This window comes from Chinchilla lanigera, unplaced genomic scaffold (assembly GCF_000276665.1).
Source record: "Chinchilla lanigera isolate Chin_1 unplaced genomic scaffold, ChiLan1.0 scaffold00026, whole genome shotgun sequence".
Lineage (NCBI taxonomy): Eukaryota > Metazoa > Chordata > Mammalia > Rodentia > Chinchillidae > Chinchilla > Chinchilla lanigera.
Window position 1 is genome coordinate 23362098 of NW_004955427.1, and position 23739 is coordinate 23385836.

Below are 23739 nucleotides of genomic sequence, written 5' to 3' on the forward strand. Positions count from 1 at the left end.
TTAATAATAATTATTATTGTTTGCAGTACTGGAGAGATTGAACCAGGACCTTTGCACTAGAGCTGTGTCTCCAGCCACTGTCCTCTTTATTTTTTATTTTGAGACAGAATTTTACTAAGTTTCTAATTTGTCCAGGCTGTGCTCAAACCTGTGATCCTCCTAAGTGTCAGCCTCCTAGAATGTTAGGATCGCAGACATGTACCACTATACTCATCTTAGTGTTATACTTAATAGCTTTTTTGAATGACATATCATGGTTTATTTAACCAATACCCTGAAGTTGAATAGTTTTTGGTTTTTTAGTAGCATTAAAAGTTGTGATACATATCCTAAATCCCCAATGTCACGATATTCTGGTCTTAGCATGTAAATCTGTGTTCTGATCTCATGTGTACATTCACCATAGACAAAGCGATCTCTTGGTTTCCTGATCATCATAAGGGCTCTTCCTTTTTAGGAAGTGAGAAAAGAACTGAAAAAAGATCAGGTATGCCAGTTTCTTGTATGTCTTACAGGAGAAAATGAGAACACTCATTTTAGAGAGCATGAAACAAAGAATCTTAGCAACCAGGGACATTTGTTCTTCATATAGCAGATGGGCCTTTGGTCCTGACTCACCTGCATTTGTGTCCCTCATTTTCTTATGCCCCTATTCCTAGTTCTAGGTGTGAAGGGCAATTTAACCTCTCTTGCTTTTTTTCTCTAGGAACCTCTCATTCATAACAGCCTGATGGTTCAAAGTCAACAAAGGAAAAGACCCACAGGGCACAGAATTGCCTTAGACCTTTCATTTTTTCTCCCTGTAAGCAGCTGTGCCCTCTCAGTGGGACTCTGAAGTTTGTCAACAGATAAATGTTGAGCTGTGTCGTCTAGATGGTGGTCCTGCTATCAAGTCTTGCTTCTCAGAAATACCACCTGGACCTATACATCTTTGTGGAATACAGATTCATAGGGACAGTGAGGGACAGAAGTTGAGAAAGAAGGGACAAGTTTTACTAACTAATAGAACCAGCATGTAAAAACTAGTATGGAAGGGATGGCTTTGAAACATGTTCCTCTGGACAAAGGAGGAAAGGCAAGTATTCAGTCTTTTGAGCATTGATTAGAGACTTTTCCTTTACCTCTGAGGATCGCCACTTAGGTGAGCAGGAGTGCTTGGAATGCTCACCAAAATTCCCATATTGAGTAGCAGAGAAAAACAATAAATATTCGAAAGAACCACATGGATGAGTGGAGCAGTGTGGGTTACAGGTGTTAATGGGAAGGTCAGGAGGCAGGTTTTAGCTGCAATCATCTGAGTTTACTCTATTCACTCTCATTCATTTGTTCACTCAGTCACATAATCGATCATTATATTGAACACTTAGTATATGCCAAGCCCTATGTTGATGTCAAGATGAATAAGGAAAAGAAAAGGCGCATTATGCATTATGCTTTCTTAGCATTAGCTTTGTGTCTGGTACCTACAAATACATTTTATTTTGCCCTTAATCATCACAATGTGTGATGAATACCTGTGAAATGGGTATTGTCATCTCAGATAAAGAAAGAGTCTCAGAGAGACTGAGAGAGATGTCCACTGAGTGCTGGAACTGGGAGTCACACACATTTCTGTCCAGATCCAAAGCCTATGCCTGACTTAGGGTTAGGAGATGTCTCTTAGAACATGCCTTCTCTAGTTGGATGTGGTGGCACATGCCTATAATCCTAGCATTTGGGAGGCTGAGGCAGAAGGATTGCCATTAGTGCGAGGCCAGCTTGGGATACATAGTGAATTTACGGCCAGCCTGCACTACAGAGTGAGACCCTGTTTCTTAAAAAAAAAAAAGAATATGCCTTCTCTGGGAGAACCTGCCATCTTAGGAAGATGTCTTTTGGATCCAACAGTGGCCAGTCATGCCCAGCCATGGACACTGACTAAGAACACTCAAGACCCCCCTTTTTGGCCTGCTATGATTCAGGTTTCAGGAGATCCTGTTAAATAAATTTGCAGACTTCCCTACCTCTTGTTGGCTTTACCCATGACCTAGAGCCATGAATCCAGGAGAGACCTTGGGTTAAATTGTCATCCTTCTGCTAGCAGGCTTTCTTGAGTTTTGGAAGTTTTCAAGAAAAGGCACTGCTGAGATGTCTGTAATGCTCATTTCATGTTCAACCTGTTTTTCTGGCCCTCAGTAACTCTATGATGAGCAAGACCTATCTCTGATAAGACTATCCTTAGGGTATAGGATCCTACACGCAGCCTTCACCTCCTATCATGGACCTTGGCTTCCTGTCATCCAGCCTAAGACATCAAAACCATTTAATTGTCCTTTCTCTGCCCACCAAACCAGACTTCAGTCCCAGCTGAAATAGAAAGGCCAGAAAGTGGCCTATGATGGTGGCAAGGGCAGCTATAGGATCTAGTGGTTAGAATCCAAAATAGGCTGTGGCCCTTGTTTTGACTGTGCCTTAGACCAGTGTTCTGAATGATTTGGGGAGGCATAGATCCCTTTGAAAATCTCATGAAAACAAGATTTACACAGATTGTCAGAAAAATGACATACATGGACATATGTGCAATGATTTACATACAATCTTGTGAGATTCCTGGACCTACAACACATCATACATTTTGAAGGCAATATTAGGAAGACTATCTCAGGCTACTAGGTACTCTGGGAACATATAACTTTAGTTTGAGGGTTACCTAGGGTGCCTTTTGCATATATCTTCCAGGTCTATATTCTTTTCCATAATTTTGGAGGATTAGCTTCATGAGATATTCCTAGTCACTGGTTTCCTGTTTAGCACTTGACATTGTTGTGCTGTGTTCTAAAGAAATGGCAGGCTGAGCTGGGTGTGGTGGTGCATGCCTGTAATCCCAGCACTCATTGCAAGTTTGAGACCAGTCTGGGCTACAAAGTGAGCTCAAGGCCAACCTGAACTGCATAGCAAGACCCTGTCTCAAAAAGTGCCCCCACCAGAAAAGAACAAAACAAAAAACCAAGCAACCAGAAAAAGAAATGGCAGGCATCACAGGTCAAACTCTCTCCTGACATTAGCAACATCCCACCTTATGCTGGGTTTTTATTATTCTAGGCTCACGGGGGAAAATTTTATGTGTAACCCTGGCAAACATAAGCTCATTTCTGTTACTCTGTAGAGGATCTAGATTATAGGAAGAATGACTGTGCCTTGGGTATCCTCCTCTTCAACACACCTTAGTGTCCACCACTATCCTCTCCAATCCAGGACTTTGCTGATAGTCCCACCACCCTTTGCCTCTTTTTCCATTATAGCTGTTTCACTTTTTAGACACTCTTAAGCTGGAGTTTTATTATCTCTTGGAATTTTCTGAATTTTTGTCACCAGGTGTACCTCTATATTGAGTTTCTCATATTTTACTGAAATTATATGTTGATATATCTGACTGTCTCCCTAAACTCAAAGCCCCTTATGATAACCATCTCTACATTACTTGGGTGTTTCATATACACAGTGATTAGAACTTTGGCACATAGATTCTCAGTAAATATACACTGCAGCAGTTTGCTATACTAATAAATGCCTGGAAGCTAATAGCCACCATTTTGAACACCTCTTGCAATTGGAGAGGTCAAAGGAAACATATTAATCTCATGATGTCTCAGTAAATTTAGTATTAAAATATTTACACAATTTTTTCTTTTCCTGATATATATGTTTGTGTATATATATATGCATAAATACATATATTCCTGATATATATTAAATTATTTACACAATTTTTTCTTTTCCTGTCATATATATGTGATATATATGATAAATATGAGATATATGAGGTATGTATATATGATATATATATAGGCAGTTATTGTATTTATTACATGTTTAGATGCCCAATACAATAAGTTAAGCAGGGTCAAAAATTGCTTAACACTTTGGGAATCTTTACGTGGACCTCTCATTCAACTCACATATAGTTAGCCAGTTTATCCAGAAACCTATTCATGGGTTAAGGGACATATAGGATTCATCCATCCCATTGCCATGGGAGCTGAGTATTTATGAGTAATTGTTGCAGTCACTTGAAAACAGTACAGACCAAATCATTTTTATTTTCTCCAGTAATTCATCCGTGTCTATGTCCTTCCAATATTTTTTCATATTTGCTTATCTCCTTGATCTATCTTAATGCCTGTTTGTTCTCTACTTCTTTCTCATTTGGTTCACATATCAGGAAAGCCTGGAGAGCACTGAGTAGAAACACTAGTTCAGTACCAAGGACAGCTACATACACATGCCGACTGGTTAGAGAGAAGGTGGTTTAGTTTGCAGAAGTTCCTTCAGTAATATGACCTCTGGGTGTGTCCTTTTCACCTGCCAGTTGCACCGCGATTTTGCAAACTTGACTGATACTTTGGCCCTCGTTGTTTTATGTCTGTGGTTAACATGTGTCCAGTCTGTGCTTGGTATGTCCTGTGGCATTTCTTCTACTGATGACCATAGTAGCTACAGAAGCAGGAATGGCACAGTTTGGGAATCAGAAGCAGTGGAAGCAGAGGCTGGGAGTAGGGATGGCACAACAAGCTGCCCATCCTGGCCTTTTGCCTTGAACCATGTAGTCACATGTTTCCAGGAGTTTTTATGAATATCCATATCTGAATTTCAGGACACAGAAGAAGAATGGGAAAAGGAAAAAGTATTAGATGGGTGGTGTGGTGGGTGGGGCATTGCAAGTTTAGATACCTGCCAGAGTGTCTTCTACAATGACAGAGCCCAAAGCTTGCTTTCTAAATCATCAATTTTATCTTTAGCTAAAGTTTTTATGTCCTGATTAAATTAAGTTCTGTTGCTATTCATGCAACAGGAAGACAGGAACAGAGGGTAGGGTCTCAAGCAGTGAATTTTTTGAACACCTGAACTTCCACTGTACACACCTTTTGCCTCTTCCTACTGTTACTCTCTCTAAATGTAGTATAATAGCAAACTGCTAATGTTTAAAAGTTAACTCATATTCATCACTGATAGAGCAGTGTTTAGAATTAATTGTGAAGATCCAATTAAGAGGAATGCTCAGTTGAAGAAAAAATACAATTTTCCACCAACATCAACACCACCTGTTAAGTATAGACACTTTAATCTGGTCAGTTAGAGAAGAATCAGTTTTTTAAAAAGCAGTGAGTGGATATAAGTACTTCTCTTGTGGCCGTTTTCTGGTGTCTGCATTACACTCAGTGGTGTCAACTTTTTTGGAGAGGGAGGGAGAATGAATTAGCCTATGTGTATTGCAGCTGAGGTCTCCACTTGAGCTAACATTAAACCTTGTGAAGAATAAACAGAAATGATTTGCTCATTAGCTAGGCCTAGAGAGGTGTTCCCCACATATTTAAAGTGCTAATTAGTAGTGATCTTTAATAGAGCTAATTTAACAGTGACAACTATTATAAATTTCTGCTCTTCAAAAAGTAGCCCATTAGCCAGGGCTTTATATCTAATAAGACTTTAGAGAGTGAATAATGAAATGGGTTACAGTTGAATTCATGTGGACTCAGGAAAGAAGGAAAAAAGGTGAAGATGGAGGTAGAAATAGGCACAAGAAGGGCCCAGGGGAGGAAGAGGCACAGCAGTTATTAAGTACCTTTGGGGTGAAGACACCATAGCCCTGTGAATGTGAAAGATTTAGTCCCTAGGTTACTCATTAAGTACCAGCTGTGTACCAGCCACTGGTGATACCAGAATAAACACCCAGTCCGTGCTTCCCTTCAGGAGCTTAGCATCCAGTGAAGAAGCCAGGGGAGGCAAAGAACAATGAAGATCATGTTGCATGCTATGCACAGAAGGAAGATCAAGCCCAGCCTGGGTGGTGGTGGAGCAGTTAGGGAAGGCTCCCATGAAAGACACACAGTTCACTTCAGGGCAAGGTGGAAAACGTTCTTCGCAAGGAATGAATTTCAAATGCATGTTAGAGTTAAGGGAAAGTAGATATTGCTTCTCTCTTGCAAGAAGTAGAAACTAGCCATACCCCATTATCATCTCAAGTGGCCTTACTTTGCATGAGACCTGGTCATTTTGCTTAGAAATGCTCTGTAATTAGCAATTGCCAGAAAAGGAGTCCTTTTTTTTTTTCCTCTACCCATTTGTACTGAAATCAGATTAGCAAAGGCTTTGAAATGTCCTTTGTTCAGCAGTCTCATGGCCAGGAAGGAGATCTCTCTCATACCATCCCTCCTGTACACCTGCCAACAAGAGAAAGAGGGTACCACTAGGCCGTTTGATATTGGTGAGTGGCAGTGATGAGGCAGTGATGATGGCCTGTGGAGTGGGCCTCACTGTAGGTGGGTGACTCTTGGGTTAAGGAGAGACACATGGTCTGTGCTATGTTCTGTTGCTGATTTAAAGCTTCCCAGTCCCTCTCTCTACCAGATTTATTTCTTCCTTTCAGCACATACTTCCTGCATTGGCAGTAGTTGTTTTAAGGAGTGCTCCAAGGAACATATTTATAGTTGCTGGAGGAGTTTTCCAACAGGCAGTTTCCTCAATAGCTCATTAGCATCTGTAGAGAGGAAACAAGAACATGCACTTCCATTCCTACACACAAGCACACACACACACACATATGTGTGTGTGTGTGTGTGTGTGTGTGTGTCTTCAGCTTTTTATCTCTTTCTCTCACCCCCTTTTCTTTCTCCCATTTTTGCCTGCTCTTTCCTCTTATGTCAATGTGGGAAAGGTAGGGTTGAGAGAAGGGAAGATGAGGGGAATGAAGATCTCATTTTTACTCACTGTTAGCTTCCCTACCAACTCCAGTTACAGTGTCTTCTCTGAAGGGCTTTGCCCACCTATTCCCTACACAGAGAGGACCCTGCCCTAAAGTCACTTTCTTTTATGATCAATCCCATATTGGATTCTTGTCAGATCTTACACAGATTACCGGTTTACTACCAGCATAGCTGGCTCACAGACGCACATCCTCCTTCCTTCTCTTGGGACTTAGGGATATCAAAAGAGACAAAATTCTAGTGCTCCTGACCCCAAATTCCAACACCAGCCTCAGGAGAAGCCAAAGTCCCAATCTCCCTTTGTCCTCAAACATGAAATGGGATGTAATCTGGAGGTTGGCGTCAGAATGTGTTATGCCTGGCCCTATTCTGAGCCACAGCCTTCCTCTGGGGCCTGCCAGATCCCACCCAGGTCTTTCCTTTGCTGCAGCACAGCCCCAGCTCTCTGTGTCTCCAGAACCTCTTTGCTGTTGCTTCCCAGGAATTAGATCACAGAGCCGCCCACCACCTCCACACCTTTCTTTTTGTCCCCATCCATTCTACTTTTCTGTTCAGCCAATAAATTCTCCCTGTTCTATTTCCTAAGTAGAATAGGGAGCAAACAGTTTTTTGGTCCCCTCTTCTCTTGGCATGTGCTCTTTTCCACCATTCTTTGGCTCTTACCTGATTCAAAACTTTGTGCAAAGATCATCTCCTCCAGGGAGTCTGTGCTAGCAAATACCTCCAGCTCACCACTCATACTCTCTGTTTTCTTAGTACCAGTATGTGTTCAGTTTTAGGTCACTATTTCTTAAACCCCTTTTGTGTGACAGGCACTGTGCTAGGTTTGGGGGTAGAACAATTACTATGACATGGTCCTTACCTTTAGGCATCTGAATCAGTTAACAGGGAGTAAAATGTAAACACGTGGATGTCATTCAAGAGAGAGAAGGTACAACTGGGGACAGCTGAACTCAGTGGGAGGTCAGGGAAACTGCAGAGAGAGCTTAATGGATCAGAGAGAGATTTAGGAAATAGAATCAACAAAATCAAGTGGCTGAGCTGATGAATGTCATAAGGACGGGGAGGCATCTAGAATGCTCCCAGGTTTCTGTTTGGGACCCTGGGTGGATGATGGCATCAATAATTATAACACTATGATACAGGGGCCTGGTTTGGGGCAGGGTGGGAAGGTCTTTATCAGAATCTTGCCTTTTAACTAGAGTCTGGAAACTTAAGAAGCTTCAGTGGTCAGGGAAAATGGGCACTGGATGTTTTATTGGACTGGAAACTCACAGAGGGCAGAGATTGGATCTACCCTCCAAGGGAATTTCATGAGGTGAGTACTGTGTGCCCATTAGAGATGGGGCTCCGCATGGTGGGGCACTCACCTTTCTCTGTTTCTTGTCTAGTATTGCCCAGTGTTCAGGACTTTGCATCTGTAGGTGGGAAAACAGGATAAGAGAGATAAAGTAGCTCCTCTATCCTCCAGGGCCATCTCAGAGATGGCATCTTGGTTTGGAATTATGATAAATGACATTACTTATAGTGCTGAGAATAGTTAGAGTGGCAGAGTTTAGAGGGTAGGAATAAAGATTTCTTGTAAAATTAAAATATCTGATACATGAAAGAGTAGTTTAAGGTAACAAAATTCTAAGCGGCTTGCACAAGCATGATTTATAAACGTTCCTGCTTACAAAAATGAGACATAATCTTGTCTCAGTGCCCCGGAGCGGGGATATTGTCTCTCTCCTGGGCAGCCTTTTTATTCTGGTACTGAGTATGAGTGATGGGTTATAGAGTAGCAGTTGAATCTCCACAGTCCCTGGGCAGTGGTGAGGGGTCTTCCCATGGCAGAGCAGGAGGATGCTGGGCAGCATTAGAGCCAATTTTGCTAATTTCTAAGGCTCTGTTTAGAACATAGTAAAGGAGTCTCAAGTCTCTGTCCCTTTCTTTTGTAAAGGTTCATTCTGATTCTGTGGATCTGAGATAAGATCTGAGATTCGGTATTTCTAACAAAGTCCTATACCAACATGGTAGTTAATGCTTATTACTTTGACTAGTGAGGCTTCAGGATTTTCTTTTAGGCAGCACCTTTGAAGGTGGCAGATCCACCGATTGATGTGCTTTAATTTTTCCAAGAACTCATCTGGCCAACCTTGACTTGGGTTTAATTTGGGCATTTTTGTGTCCCCAGGGCCATTCTTTCAATAATTCTTTATTGACCACTTATTATGTGCTAGGTCTTATGTTAGGCTTTGGTGATAACATACTAAATCAAATAAGCAATGGATTCTACTCTTCAAGGGGCAACTGAGCAGGATAGACAGGTATGTAAATAGGACAATGAGCTGTTATGACAGACAGGACCACACCTGAACAGAATGCAGGGAGGCTCTGATTTTGGACACTATAGAGATGGAGAGAAGACAAGAGCATGGGAAATTTGCCATCTTTACCATTGGCAAAACAGGGTTTAGGCCCACTTAAAGCAAGATTAGAAAACTTAAGCAGCCACTTTTATGTAAGTACAAATTTAAGGGGTGTTACTGGGAACCAAAAGGAAATACAAATGCTCAATAAATGCTCACTCAGTTGTTTCTTTGCCAAAATCAGGATTGCTACTGAAGGAGGTTAGCATGGGGCACAGGCACCCTGTCACCTGGGGGATTCATCACTTTTCCAGCCCCTCAAAAGCACAGACAGAGCCCCTGGCAAAAGGGTCAGTCCTGCCATTCTCACCCACATGGGGCTACACGTGTGGGCTAGGAGTCAAAGCAGGGCTAATTGGCATTGTCCAACATGGGAAATGATGATGAGAAAAAATGTGAGGAGGAACAGGCAGCAGCAATGTGAACATAATGCATTTGGGGCAAGAAGGAGCAGAAGGGACCCATGCTGAAGGATCTTAGCGAGATGGCAGTGGTAATTTTTATTTCCTTAATAGATGCACAGCATTTCAACTTTGCTAATTAACAGAACAGCAGGCTTGTAATTCTGACAGCAGTGGGACATGAATGGGGTGGGATTAGCGCTGAAGCCAACGAAGCCTGTCTTTGTCCTTAAATGGAAGCACAACACCCACATTGGGTCAGGTCCATGAGGGTGCCTGCTTATTTTGTTTTCTCCAACAGTAAGAACAAGGCACTAGGGGCTTTTATTTCTTCTTGAGGCGTCTTTCAAAGTTGCAGAGAGCCTACTGTTTCAACAGGTTTTTTAAAAGGAGAATGCTGATCTACTATTGGTCTAGTGCAGTGATAGTGAACCTTTTAGAGCTTTCAATGATAGCAAAAAATGCCCCTGTGGCACACATACCATAGGTTTACTGCCACTGGTCTAGTTCTCTTCGGGTGTTATGTACTCATAGGTGGGGCTTCTGGGAGGTGATTGGATGGAGAGGGCATGATACTCATCAGTGGCTTTGCCCACTGATGAGTTTACAGCTAAATGTAATGTTGGGACTGAACCCTCTAAACAATGTGAGCCAAAATTAACCTTTTCTCCTTTAATTTGTGCATGGCAGGTATTGTGTCTCAGGGATGAGAAAGTAAGACGTGATGCTAGCAAGTGTATCTTGTTTCACAAATAGCAGATGCAGTGTAAGTCTGCCTCCTTCAAGGTGTGTCTGCCTCACAGGAGTTCTTCTTTCACTCTTCTCCCCTTTTTGCAATTGGGCTACCTGCAAAATGAGGTGACTTGCCCAAAACATCTTGATCCCCAAACAGATTCCAAGAAAAGAATAGGTCATGAAGCAAGGAAAGAGTTGTTTTATCTTCTCCCAAGGCATACTGAGTCCTGTTGGGCATGTGCTCCGAATATTTCCTTTCAAGCATATTGATCAGATAATCTGAGGATCTTAAAGGGCAGTAAATTATGAGCAAAGGGTTCAAAACTTCTCAGAGTATTAGAGCTGATGATACCCAGGAGATTATCTACTCAGATCACCAATGCCTAGTGTGACAGGTGAAGCCACTGACCTTGTGTGAGTAGCTTTAGGAAAGGTTGACTTTCATTCAGTCATTTATTCTTTCATCAAATATTTATTGAATATTTGCGATGAATCCATGAAGACATGGACCTGATGGTGAAAACATGCTGTTATTTCACTGGTCTTGTTTGAGTTAGCATTCAATGAACTTACCCTTTATTATATATTCTAACAGCTGGTTTCTCAAGAGCCCTGAGGGAATTGATACATAGGATCTTCAGCCAGTGCAAATAGGTTTTATATGCAAGGTCACCAGTTTCTGAGCTGCTAGGCTAATTAGTTTAGCTCTTCTTGGCTTTACATAATACATGTGTTACAGAAAAGTTATTTGTAATTCAATTTTTGGCAATTGAAAAACTAATTTAAACCACTAAGGGAACTTTTATTTAAAGAGACCCTGGAACAACCCTTTTATAACATGAAAAATCTTATTGCTGCTGTTGGAGATGATTATTCCCTAGTTATGGATTTTGTAAATCTGAACCTTTGGTTTTGTTATGGTGGGCGCACACCCAGGCAGATAGCCCAGCAGTGGTCTGAACTGAGTGAAGGAAGATTATCGACTGGAAAGTAGAAGCTCTGGAACCTCAGAGTAGTACAATCCAAGACATTGACATTTACTGGCGCTCATGATCACCAGCTGCATGGACAAGTTACATGCTGTCCCTCAGGTCCTGGGTCCTTGTTTGAGAAGAAGATGTGGAAGACAGTGAATGGGTATAAGAGATGAATTTGGAAGCTCTGTTTCCCTCTGTACAGGTGGGGATGGGGAAGAGATAGGATGGGGATCCTTCTACTTACTTTATAGCAAATTGAAAACTCTTCCTTAAGGTCTAGAAATATTTGGAATTTGGGCCTTCTTGTATACATGGTAGGGGAAGAGAGGAAGAGCAGTAGGAAAAATGGACAGGAGTTTATGGGAGAAGAGGGTCATATGAATTCTTGTTATGCAGTAAAATCTTATTAGTTTGGGACTTGCTTAGTTTGAATTTATGAATAATCTAGAAAAAGACATGACTGTGTTTAACTTCTTTTGTTAAAATTTTTTTCTATACAAATTAAATGTGCATAATGATGTGAGGGAGAATGTTTTAAAACTGATGAACACTGTTTTCAGTCAGAAGCATTATTTTACCAAGGCAGCTCCCATGTTAGGTAGTCTCTGGTTGGTAAGGCCAAAGAAGCTTCCTTGCCTGGAAGCAAAAGTGTCTCCTTGCTGCATTAGGATGAAAAACACACAAAAATCAAAAACAACAACAAAAACTCCCTTTATATCTGTTTATAAATTCTGTAATAATATTGATCATAATTGATCTCTATTAGTGAGTTTTTATTAGTGCTGTATGTGGAAGATAAGGTTGGAGCATAAATATCTGTTTAAAATAAGGCTAGAATGTACAAAACAATGCTATAATCTCTGAGTAGAGATTTTCTTTTCTACAGGGTTATTTCTTTCTTCTGTTGTCTAGTGAGACTTGTAGTTAGTTACTCCAGCACTGGATACCATGTCAACTTGTAGAGAGAAGCAAATACCTAAAAGAAGGCGTGTTGCCTTCATTTAGTGAAACATTAAAAAAGAATAGATGAAATTGTGAAAGATACCTAGAAAGTGTTTTGGGTCAGCTACCATAGACCCTAACATGATGGGAACATCTGTCTCTTTCTCCTTGGTTGAGTGTGCCAGGGCCTCACTTCTTATCCCTAGGCCGGTGGTCTTTATCCTGAGTTGTTGCCAAAAATGCCAGGTGGGTCTCTTGAGAGAGTAAATGTCTAGAGGTTGAGGTATTGAGTAGTGGTGTTCTACCTAGCATGTTACTCTCCTCTGTAAATTGTTAGATTTGAATACCAAGGGAAAAGCCAAGTGGACAGAGGCACCAGAGGTGGGTTTCTATGATCCCTGGTTCTGTTGAACTGAGCTGACATAGAACTGCTTGGCTTCTGCCATGTCCCTAGTGGTGATCCACAACAGAAATCTCAAATGCAGCTCAGAGTGTATTGGTGTAGGTGGTTCTCCCTAAGAGTCCTGTGGGTTATGGGTTAAGTAACAGGGATACAGTGGACTAGCGGGGGGTTTTGTACATGTGTGGAAACTGGGTCCTTCCTTCCCACACACCTCACACCTGGTGGGATTGTCCTTTGCCTCCTGAGGCTACTGTTTCTCCAGGAATATCCTTTTTTTCCTCATTTTTTGTGAGCTCTAGGTCTCTCCTGCTGTCCCCTAATAGGAGCTCAGCTAGACCCTAGAAAGAACTTTCCAACAAAGAAGTAAGACTTAGGCAGAGAATGAGCCAAGGTGAGTGCATTGCCTTCATTTGTGTCTCCCCACCTCCTGTCTATTGTAAACTGAGAATGATAACATTGTGAGGGAGGAGGAGGAAGGATATAGAGGGGTACTGCCAAGGCCTTTGTGGATTTTTTTTGTTTGGTTTGGTTTTTTGAGACAGGGTCTTACTATGTAGTTCAGGCTGGGCTTGAATTCACTATGGAGCCCAGGCTGGCTTCTAACTCATGGCAATCCTCCTGCCTCAGCCTCCTGAGTGCTAGAATTACAAGCATGTGCCACCATGTCTAGCTGCCATGGCCTTTGTTTCCAGGTGTGAGACTATTGTGGTTTACTTTACATTTTGTAAAATGAAGGCGAATAGTCCCATTGCTACTTAGAAGGAAGTCAAGAAGAATCAGTTAGAGCATTGTAGTCTGTGTCGATATCAATGAGCCAATTCAGCAGATATTTCCTGAGTAGTTACTGTGTATCAGACACTGTGCTAGGCACCAGAGGAACATAAATCCATTTCTAAAAGTCCTCTTTCTTCAAGTTGCTCAACAGCAGCAGGCCTGTGGGTGTTGTATTTAGGGCATGGAGCTCTGTATGTGGGATGACGGGTGACTTGGATTGTTCTCTCCTTGGAAGGGGCCAGGGGAATTGCTCCCATGGTCACCCCTGCAAGTTGGCATAATGGGGAAGTGTCCTTTCTGTAGAGGACCCTCTCTTGCATTGGGCTGGGCTGCGGGCTTCCAGTAAAGCAGGACTTTCTGATGGGTGACGGGGTTGGGAAGGTGAGCGTGGGACCCAGGGATTCACGGCCTCTTTCACCGTGATCTTCTGTTTCATTTTCCCACAGGTTCTTTTCGGAATGATGGTTTGAAAGCTTCTGATGTCCTTCCTATCCTAAAGGAAAAAGTGGCCTTCGTGTCTGGTAAGTATCTGAAAACTTTGCTCTGTAATGGACTTGGAGAAGCTGTGTGTGTACACACACATTCAGACACTCATTTCTTTGTGTATTAGTGAGAGAGAAGTGGGGTGAATGTTCTACCTGGGGCAATTGCTTCCTTTGTGAAGAGGCAAATGGACAGAGAAAGGAGGGCTCTGGTCCCCATCTGAGGCTGTGGAAGATACTTACTGTCACAGGTAGGCTCCAGATGCTTTACACACCCTCCCTGCCTTACCTTCCCTGCCCTCGCAGGGGCCTCCCTGGAGAGAGAGAGACTCCAGTCCACCTCACATGTTCCCTAAGGTTTTACTTGGGTTCATCTTTGTGTAGATCATAGATTTAAAAACTTTAGCCACCCCCATCTCTCTTTCCTGCAAAGATAGCTCAAATGTTCGTATTTAGGTGTGTTTTTATTTTTTGGAATACATACAGATATTTATTCCTGAATTCTGTCTCCCACATCTTGTGTACCTGGATGTTGTAACATCTAATTCAATGGTCAGCAGTTTACACCTGGGTCTGTCGGACAGCCACCAGTTTTTGTAAATAAAGTTCTGTTGGAACCAAGCCACATGTGTTTATTTAGCTAGTGAGTTTCTTTCCTCTCAAAGCTGTAACAGTGTCATAAACATGTAGGCTCCACTTCAGGCCTCCTGGATTGGAACCTCTGGCAGGGCCTTAGGCCAGGACTGGGTGATGGCAGTTGAACAGCCAGGACTGTCTTTTTTTTTTTAGAGTTGTGTTGTGTCGTGTTTTTTTTGTTTTTTGTTTTTTGTTTTTCCTCCAGTACCGGGAACCGAACTCACGACCTTGCGCTTGCCAGGCAGGTGCTTTGCCACTGAGCTAAATCCCCAGCCCCAGGACTGTCTATCTAAGAGGCACAATCGAACGTGATGCCATGTGCACTGAGCCTTTATTTCTGGGTAATTGTTGTGGTCTGCGTCAGGACAAGAGGCAGTACATTCCCCCAGTGCAGGGTTCACTTCACAGGCACTGTTGGCCTGGCTAATGGGAAACAGCCAAAACAGAGAGACGGAGAGAGGGGACAGGTTTCGGGAGAAAGGGACATCAAACCAGTTGTCCCCCACCTCAACAAAGGGAAGAAAGTAAGAGATGAGTAAGATAGAGTGTAGATGTGGGAGGTGAGGCAGGCATGGGATGGGTCTATATAACCCTTTGTCAGGTGCTAGGTGAATGCAGTAGTAGTAGAAAGGTCATTTTATAATTGCTGTTATCATTAAGACAACACTTACCAGAAAGCTTCCTTTCCCATTAGGACCTAGGATCAGGTGCTGGCAGAGCTGGCTGGGTAGTGAACCTCCTGTCACTGAGGATGAGACAGGCTGAACAGCCCCTTGGGAGGACCCTATAGTGTGATTTCAGTGCAGGCAGAGGCATAGGTGGAGCTTCAATGGAGTACTTGCTAAGCATGTGGGAAGACTTCGTGTAGAAGTCCTGAAGGACACTGGGCAGTGTCACGCAGTGTCTGCTCCCCACAGCCCAGGTTTCCAGTACATAGCCTATAGCCATCCTCTTCTGTTTTATGGCCATTAGTTAAACTTACATGTTTTGCCCCAAGGTCTCGTGCTGATCTTCCCATATCTCTCATGCCCAATAGTTCCTTCCCTGAAAATGCTTTCCTCACATTTGCTGGCTTGAGTTTCTCCTTCCCACGTTAGTTCCCACTTTGCCTCCTCTAGGAGGCCTTCCTGAGTTTATTGTATTCTGACACCACCCTGTTCTGCATCACTTTGGGGCATATGAGGGCAGACATGGAACACTTTGACATGAGAACCCTTATTTGATTGTTCATGGCTTATTTTTTCCTGATATGTATTCATCTGGAGCCCTGAGGCAGGGTCCAGCAAGCCCTAGGGGAGACCTTTCAAACGGGTCGGGTCTGGTCTTCATGGAGCCCTGGAAGCAATGTGGCAGGGAAGTAGTGAGGGGTGAGGCAGGTAGAAAGTTCTCAGAGCAGGATGGAGGGGCTGGGCTGTGTAGCTCACTCCTGGGTACCTGTGTGAACTGAGCAGCCTAGGGTAAGCCTTACCCATCTGTGCCTGAGGAACTGGGACCTCTGGGCTTAGAGAATGGAATGGTACACTTCTGTGCCTGAGAAGGGCACTGAGTGTGCCTGGGTGATAATGAATGGCTGCATCTAAAAAAATAAAACCAGAAAAGCCTTGTACATCCTGGGCTTTCAAGAGATTAAACACAAAAATAAAATAAACCCTGAATAAAATGCAGTAGAACAGCTACATTTCTTTCAGGAAGAAAAGAGCAAAGCAAGGGAGGTGTAGGCAGAGAAACAAGCCATTCATGTGCCAATCCTCCCCTGACCATGCCCTGGCTTTGCCCAGCTTAAAGCAAATTGGGATGCCATGGCAGTAGACATCTGGAATAAGCCACGGCTGCCCAGCCGCTTCTGTGTGTGGCCACCTGGGCTGTGCGAGACAGGGTGTGGCCATCCCTCAGTGAGCCTCTCCTGCTCCAGCCCTACCCCTATCCATCCCACTTTGTTATTCACAGCCCATAGGCTCCCTGGCCTTCCTGGGCTCCTCTGTGCTTTGTGTACCTCCTGGTCACTGCACCCGTTGTCCCTTCTATCAACCTTCCCATGTAGGGCGTACTTTACCACTAGCATCTTTGTGCACATACCTGATGAGTACCAGCCTGATGAGCTGACTGCCTCCTTTTGACCACTTCCAGATGAGTTGTCTCAGCTTCCTCATCACCCACTGACACCATGTGTTCCAGGGAAACTCCATGGCACTGGGCCACATTCTCCTATGCCCAGGACCCAAGTGTCTCCAAGTGTGTTCCATTAAACAATAGTCCCATGAGATCATCCTTGAAAAAGACAAAGGGAGTCTACTCTCAAATAAATCTGGAAATTCTGCATGTTAATGTCACTCCTCCTCTGCAGATTTGTGATATCCTAAAATGTTAACATTTTAAGGCTCTGGGAAGTGCTACAGTAAAGGATTTTATCTTTGCTGATTAACAGCAAGTATGTGTTGCACAAGTGAATGGCACTATTTTTCCTCCCTCATGCCGTTACTGTCACCTTTCTAAAGCATGGGTACTTTTGTTTACCACCCTCTGGGATCCACTTCCATCAGTTCCATAATTACCATTGACTTTAGTGTGTGGGGGTTCACATTTTTCATCTCTGCTTATTACTCTGAAATTTTAGCATCCATGACAGTTATCCATCAAATCCTATAGTTTCATGACAGGTTGGCCTCTATCTAGTTACTTTTCTCCTGTTGCTGAGACAAAATACCTAATGCCCAAAATTAAGGAAAGAAAGGTTTATTTAGCCCATGGTTTGTGGAGGTTTCAGTCCGTACTCAGCTGGCTCCAAGGCAGGGCGGCACATTGCACAGGGGCAATAGTCCAAGGTTGCAGAAGACAGCAAAAGCAGCAAGAGCAAAAAGGGGGAAGAGCAAGCCTGTTTTCCTCCTTATATTGTAAGCAGGCTATGCCCACCCGGAGGCGAGATGTAGTACTCACACCATCTCTGTGCCCTCCTCTTGCACAGGCTCATGATATTTACAAAGTGAGGACCCTACCCGCTGCTGAGTCACTTAGTTAATCTTCTAAACTTCTCAAGTTGACACAGTGTATCAACCATAACAGCCTCCTTGGCACCAAAGTCCTCCTAATTCCTCTCAGAGGCTTTTATAATCTTGACCCTTTGATATATCTTTCTGTAGTTTATTCTTCTACAATTGACCCTTTATGGTGTCCTCCTAACAGTTGGGAAAGGATGAACATCAGAGAACCCTTCTTCTCTGAGATCTCATGATCCAGTAAGACATGTTCCCACTCTCCTTGCGACCTTTCCAGGTACACCATGCACTGACTCTCTTCTGCACTGAGGAAAGTTGGAGCCTAGTGTAGGTACCATGGCCAAAACACTCAACCCCTACCTTAAAACCCAAATAATGCCCAGCCTTACTGGGAAGCTCTCTAATGCAGTTTCTTGCTGCTCTCCTCAGTACCCCAACCCTACCCTGACCCTAACTGGTGATGTCCTCCCCTAGTTCACCTGAAGATTAGCATCCCTCAGGTTGGCTGAGATCTTTCCTTCAGTGACTCATCTCTTTTCTTCCCTTCTTGAGGTCTGCAGCCTGCTTCGGAGAAAGGGGCAGCTCTACCCCTGGGGGCAGGACTCTTCCCCTCATACCCACTCTGAATCCTTGCCCCATCCATTGTCCTCCTTTCCTAGTGCAATGATTCTCTTTTCCGTGCTTACTTCCCCTCTTCCTACCTTGCAAGATCTTTTGTGTTCTAAAGAATACGAGGTTTGATCCTGCCTCCTCCTTTTTGACTCCTTAATCCACATTTACTGGAGGGAGGCAATTATACTTCTCCAGGCTTCCTTTCCTCACTCCTCCTTTTCTGCCATCTAGAACCTCCCCCAGCTATGGTTCTGAAATTCATGTCTTCAAGGTATATACTGGCTCAGGCTTCTCAGGGACAGTGCCAACCAACCCTCCAAATCCGCTCGTCAGCCACTGTTTGACAGAACCTCAGCTCCTTCTGTTCCCATGATTCTACTTGTAAGAAGTCCATGGTCAGTGTTGCAAAAAACAAATCAACCAACCAAACAAACAAATAAACAAACAACCAAGAAAACATTAAACAGTTAAAATGCTTACAGTGATGAGGTCAAGCTAAAGGGGAAGGTTAAGACTATTGGAGGCAACAGTTACGCTCAATTTTTCTGCTTCCTTTACCTCAGGTAGACAGCAGTTGGGAGATGGGGACCATTCCTGAGGCAGATGTTATCAGGAGCAGGGTGCCTGGAGCTCAGCTTGTGGTGCATCTTCACAAATCTGCCCTGCTGTGGTGGTGATGGGAACAGGCCTGGTGGTGTTGAGAAGCCTTGATCTTGTTTGATCCTTTCCTCCATGAAGTCACCTTATTTCCTTGTCTGGGTATCTTGGATTGGTTGTTTCCCAGGCTTCCCTCTGTCTCATGGTTGGGAAAGGCCTCAGCTGCTCTGCCTTTCTTATAAGAGATCCGCCTCTTGAGGCCTGAGTGTTTGGCTTCTTTCTAGTACTGCTATGGCCATGCTGACCATTCTCCCCCTTTCATTAGATCCCCATGGGCTCCCATCTGGGGATATTGGTGGCTGCCTGACGTTCAGGGTGGGTCATCTGTGATCATGATGCACAACTGCCCTTTGTGTAAATAAATGGCTCCAGGGAAATAATCACTACACCTGAGCTTCATTCCTGTCTGACTCTCCTGACAAAATTGTTCAGCTTTCTAATCATAGTGTTCACTAAGAAATGAATTCTTAAATCATATCACAAATAGTTAATATGTGGAAAGTTTTGAAAGTACAGGAAAGAAAAAGTAACCATGTAGAATCCTATCCTAAGGATAACAGTGATTATCATTTTGGTATATCCTAGCCTGTGTGTATGTGTGTGTGCAGACATGTGCACACTATTTAGAAGACATTTGTAAACGTAGTTTGTACATATGCATTTGCAGTGATTAAGACCTTGAGAATCCTTGTATACGATAAGATTCATGTGCTCCTCCAACAGGAATGGTAGGCGGCACCTCAAGCAGGAAGGCAGGCAGGGTTTGCTCCTGGGCTGTGTAGGGAACTCTCACTGTCTTTCCCATGAGTCTGCAAACTTCCCAGCAGGGCTGTCCCAGATGGGTGTTTCCTTCTCACCATGGTAGTCAGCTCATTTTGAGCACTGTACCTCACAGGGGTCTGCAAAGAGAAAAAAACTGGAGGTTGAATTTCCAAAGGGCTTTTACCCAGTTTGTTTTCTCGATTAATATTGTTATTATCACCTTTTCATTGCGTCAAATATGCAGAGAGCTTTACTTTTCAAATCCCTTTTCTATGTCCCATTTCATCAGTCCTTCCAGCAACCCTGCAGTGTGCTGGTATTAATCAGCTTTTCATTTTTGAGATAAAATACCTGACAGATACAGTTTAAAGAAGAAAAGGTTTATTTTGGCTCAAGGCTTCAGAGGGGTCAGTAATGATTGGTGCCAAGGCAGAAACATTATGGCAGAAGGGTATGGCAGAGGAAAGCTGCTTACTTCATGGCCTTCAGGATGCAGAGAAAGAACAAGAGAGCCAGAATGAGAGAAGGGGCTGAGGACTAGATGCACCCTTGAAAGGCATGCCCCTAGTTACCTGCTCCCTCCAGTCAGCCTCCATCTTAACAGTACATTCAGCTGTGAATTCATTGCTGCATTAGTCCATAGATGAGGTTAGTGCTCCCATGGTCTGATTACCATCCAAAAGCTTCACCTCTGAGGACATGAGCCTTTGGGGGGCATTTTTGTTTCAAATCATAACAGTGCCCACTCCGATCTTCATTTGCCTTTTGCAGATGAGGTACCAGAGATATCAAAAGACTTACCTAAAAATTTACATTACCTACAACTAGACCTTCACCTTGTCCTAAGCCCTGAAAAGTTTTTCTAGGCACCACTTTGCTGCTTGTTCTAACACTCAGTCAGAATTCATTTTCCTCTGTTCTAACTTTCCTGGCTGTTTTTTCTTAAACTTCCTCTTCTTGCTCCTTGCAGGGGGCCGTGATAAGCGAGGTGGACCCATCTTGACCTTCCCTGCTCGCAGCAATCATGACAGAATAAGACAGGAAGACCTGCGGAAACTTGTGACGTATTTGGCCAGTGTGCCAAGGTAAGTTGAAGGGGAATGGCCAGCAGGGGTAGGGATTGGGCTGATGCCAGTGAGTTAGAAAGAGCCTCTATCCTTGCCAGGGTTGTTTCTGCCCTTGGAGTAGACTAATTATTCCTGGAATCTCATCACCCATTGTTCCCCTCCTTCCCACCATTCCCATTCTTCCTGCTAGGATTCATATGAACGGACATGAGAGCTGGCAGTGAGAACTGTGGGCAGAGGTGAAGGTCCCAGGCAAATGGGAGACAGTGTGGCCTGGGACAGAGAGACAGGAAGCTGTTGTTTACCTTTGGGAAATGGGGTCTCTGGTTGCTTCCACTCTGGCTTGCATAGTGAGTTTTTAGAATCTAGTTTGTGAACAGATATGCAGCCCTTGGAGTTTTGGGTAAATAACTCCACTTATGTCCCTTAGATAGAGGTGGCCCTTGGCTCCATCTGGGTCCTATATGTTGAGGGGAATAATATTGCCTAGAAGGGGATTGAAAATTGGTTCTTTGTAGTAGCAAATTAATCTTACTTTTGTATGTGTTAAGTATGAATATACATACAGTACAGATATGTACTATGTGTAAGTGGTTGAAATTTCACTGGATGGAGAGATTAGGGAGAAAAAGGTCTAAAAAGACTTCTTTGGGATAGAGGGTGATCATAAACAAAATATTGAGAAACGCTGTCTACGTGGTGTCACCACAGAGGTGGACATTGGGGACATGCCAAGGACATGGTTTATGTCCTTTGAAAAAGAACTTTTAAACTTTGAGTATATGAGACAATGAACTGAAAAACAGCAATTCTTTTTGAGAGGTCTTTGTAGAGAAGAAATATTCCTATCTGTCTCAGAAGCAAGGACATGGTCTAAATAACCCATGATTGATCTAGGTAATTTGGCAATTTAGTCATCTAGGGGCTAAGCAGTTTTTCCTAAAAAGGAAAAGCACCTTTTCCAAGTATACTACTAACAGGCATGAACCCAAGCACTTTGTAAAGCAATTTAAAAGAGTTTTCATGGGGGCCAGAATGGACTTTCAGCTCTTCTACAGCCAGAAGAAATTGGAATCCCAGAAGATGTGAAGGATACATTTTTCTTCTTTGCATGTTTATTACATACCTGCAGCTGATACAGGCTCATCTTTTCTTTAGAATAAAAGGGGAAAGAGTTGGAAGAACACTTTTCGTCACTCTGATTTGTTAAGCAAAGACTGGAACAAGACAAATCAGAAACAATTTTAAAAGAAGAGATTTCTGGTGGGATGAAGGGGAACAAAATCCAAAACAGGCTGAGCAGAAGGTCATAAAAGCAAAGGAGAAACAATACAGTATCACTGAAGGAGCATACCACACACAGTCACTCTGCTTCTCAGACAGCAGTTGTAAGCATTGCATTCTGAGCTTCTGAGAGCAGGAAGTTCTTCACAGGCTGGCAGCTGGGAAGCAAGAATGCTGTTGTCACCTTTAGTAGGAATAATTGTTCTGCAATGCCTGCTGCTTCCCTACCAAGGGACTTGCATTCACTGGAAATGTGAATAGTAGTTGGCTGAAGAGTCTACCAATTAGTCCTGCCTATTGGTCATTGCCTAATTCTGATGGTCACCAGTTCACACCAGTCCATGACAAATCATGGAAACAAAATCTGGGACAATGGGGCTTGGTAGGAAAAGTGAAGAACTTAGTGGATCAGATAGAGTTTGCCACTGTTCTGCCCAGCCATTGGTTTGGGAGAGAAAGAGAACTCTGAAAATGTATAGTTAGAGTAGATGATTTGATGAGAAGAAATGCTTTATTCTGGGTCATGCTAACAGGGTAGGTTTCTGTTTGGTAATGGAGTGTTGACCAGTATAGTCAAGTCTGTAGGTGACATTACATATTCACTTATTCATGGACTTATTTATTATCTATTTAACAAATAGTCAGAGCCTTTATATGGCAGGTGATTGAGCATTCATAGTAAGCATGAAGAGATATTTGAGGAAGTTATGGAAAATGTGGATATTTCCTTACACAGTGCCAAAGGAGATGACACTGAAGAGCAACACAGGATATAACTGTATTGGCAGCATGCATGAGAGGTGAGTCAGCCAGAACAAAACAAACTAGTAAGAGCAAGGGAATGATGAAAGAGGACTTCAGACTCTAGGGAATCAGTCTGTGTGTTGGCCATTTTGAGCACCGTTTTAGAATAAATGATTAATGTGTTTGTGATTAATGAATAAGAAGTAGTTCTATTCAGTGGGCAAGGTAGGCCACATCTGGACCACTGCATTGACCTCTGCAGTATTCAGCTTGCCAGCCCCATAGACCAGCTCGGTGCTGTCAGAGGAGAAGTGTGCAGAGGAAGCCACCAGCCATGTCTCTGCAGTTCAGAGAACGAGGGATATTTGCTGGCAGGCATGCAGATGGAGAAGAAGTGATTTCTGATTGCAACTGTCAGGAGAGCTGACCCAAAGAAGAGAGAAAGGTCATAGTCTCTGTTTCATCTGTGGGAAGAAATTGGAGATGAGGACTCAAAAGTGAAGGAAGAACCAGCTACATGGCAGCTGTCCCGCAGTGGTATCAGCGTCTCTAGTCTTGTCCCTGGACACCAGATGATACTCTGTTAGGGACTCTGTGCAAAGAATTCCTTCACTGGGTTGGAGGAAATTAAGTAATTTCTGACCTTTTACTGCTCCAAATTCTAGGTTGCTGTGATATCTTGAGAATAAACAGGTACCCAGGCCTAGCCCACAGTGTGGATTATTGGAAGATGACTCTATGCATGAAGTAGGAATTTCTGAGTATTACATCTAGTAATGAAATCTGGAGTTGTCTTGCAGTGAATTCCTCCTTTTCAGCCATCACTGTTATCCTGCTTTGTCACAATCATCTTTCTGCACCTCCTAAGGGCACCAGTTGATGTATCTGCCACTTAACTCTGCTCTTAGCAGTGCTGCTGAGATGCTGAGTGTTCTGGAAGGAGTGCAGGTGTCATACCAGTGAGGAAAGATGACAAGAAATTAGGAGAGGTTATTTGGTAATGTCAATCAAGCCAAGATGCCTTTATTTGCCACTTATTATTTGATAACATTTGCTCTTGTTCTATTGATCCCAGCAAAAGATAAATTGGGCTTATCGCCAGAATTATCTTTGTGC

The 23739-nt window shown here is 43.2% G+C and overlaps 1 protein-coding gene across 10 annotated transcripts in view; it reads left to right on the forward strand.

Annotated features, from left to right (window-relative positions):
* Kalrn (kalirin, RhoGEF kinase) overlaps positions 1–23739 on the forward strand; it is a 638378-nt gene that overhangs the window by 177347 nt on the left and 437292 nt on the right. For all 10 annotated transcript variants that reach the window (XM_013515182.1, XM_005386537.1, XM_005386534.1 and 7 more), the window contains exons 2-3: positions 13833–13907; positions 20499–20613. In XM_013515182.1, the coding sequence (XP_013370636.1) occupies positions 13833–13907; positions 20499–20613 (190 nt within the window). The remainder of the gene's footprint in view (positions 1–13832; positions 13908–20498; positions 20614–23739) is intronic.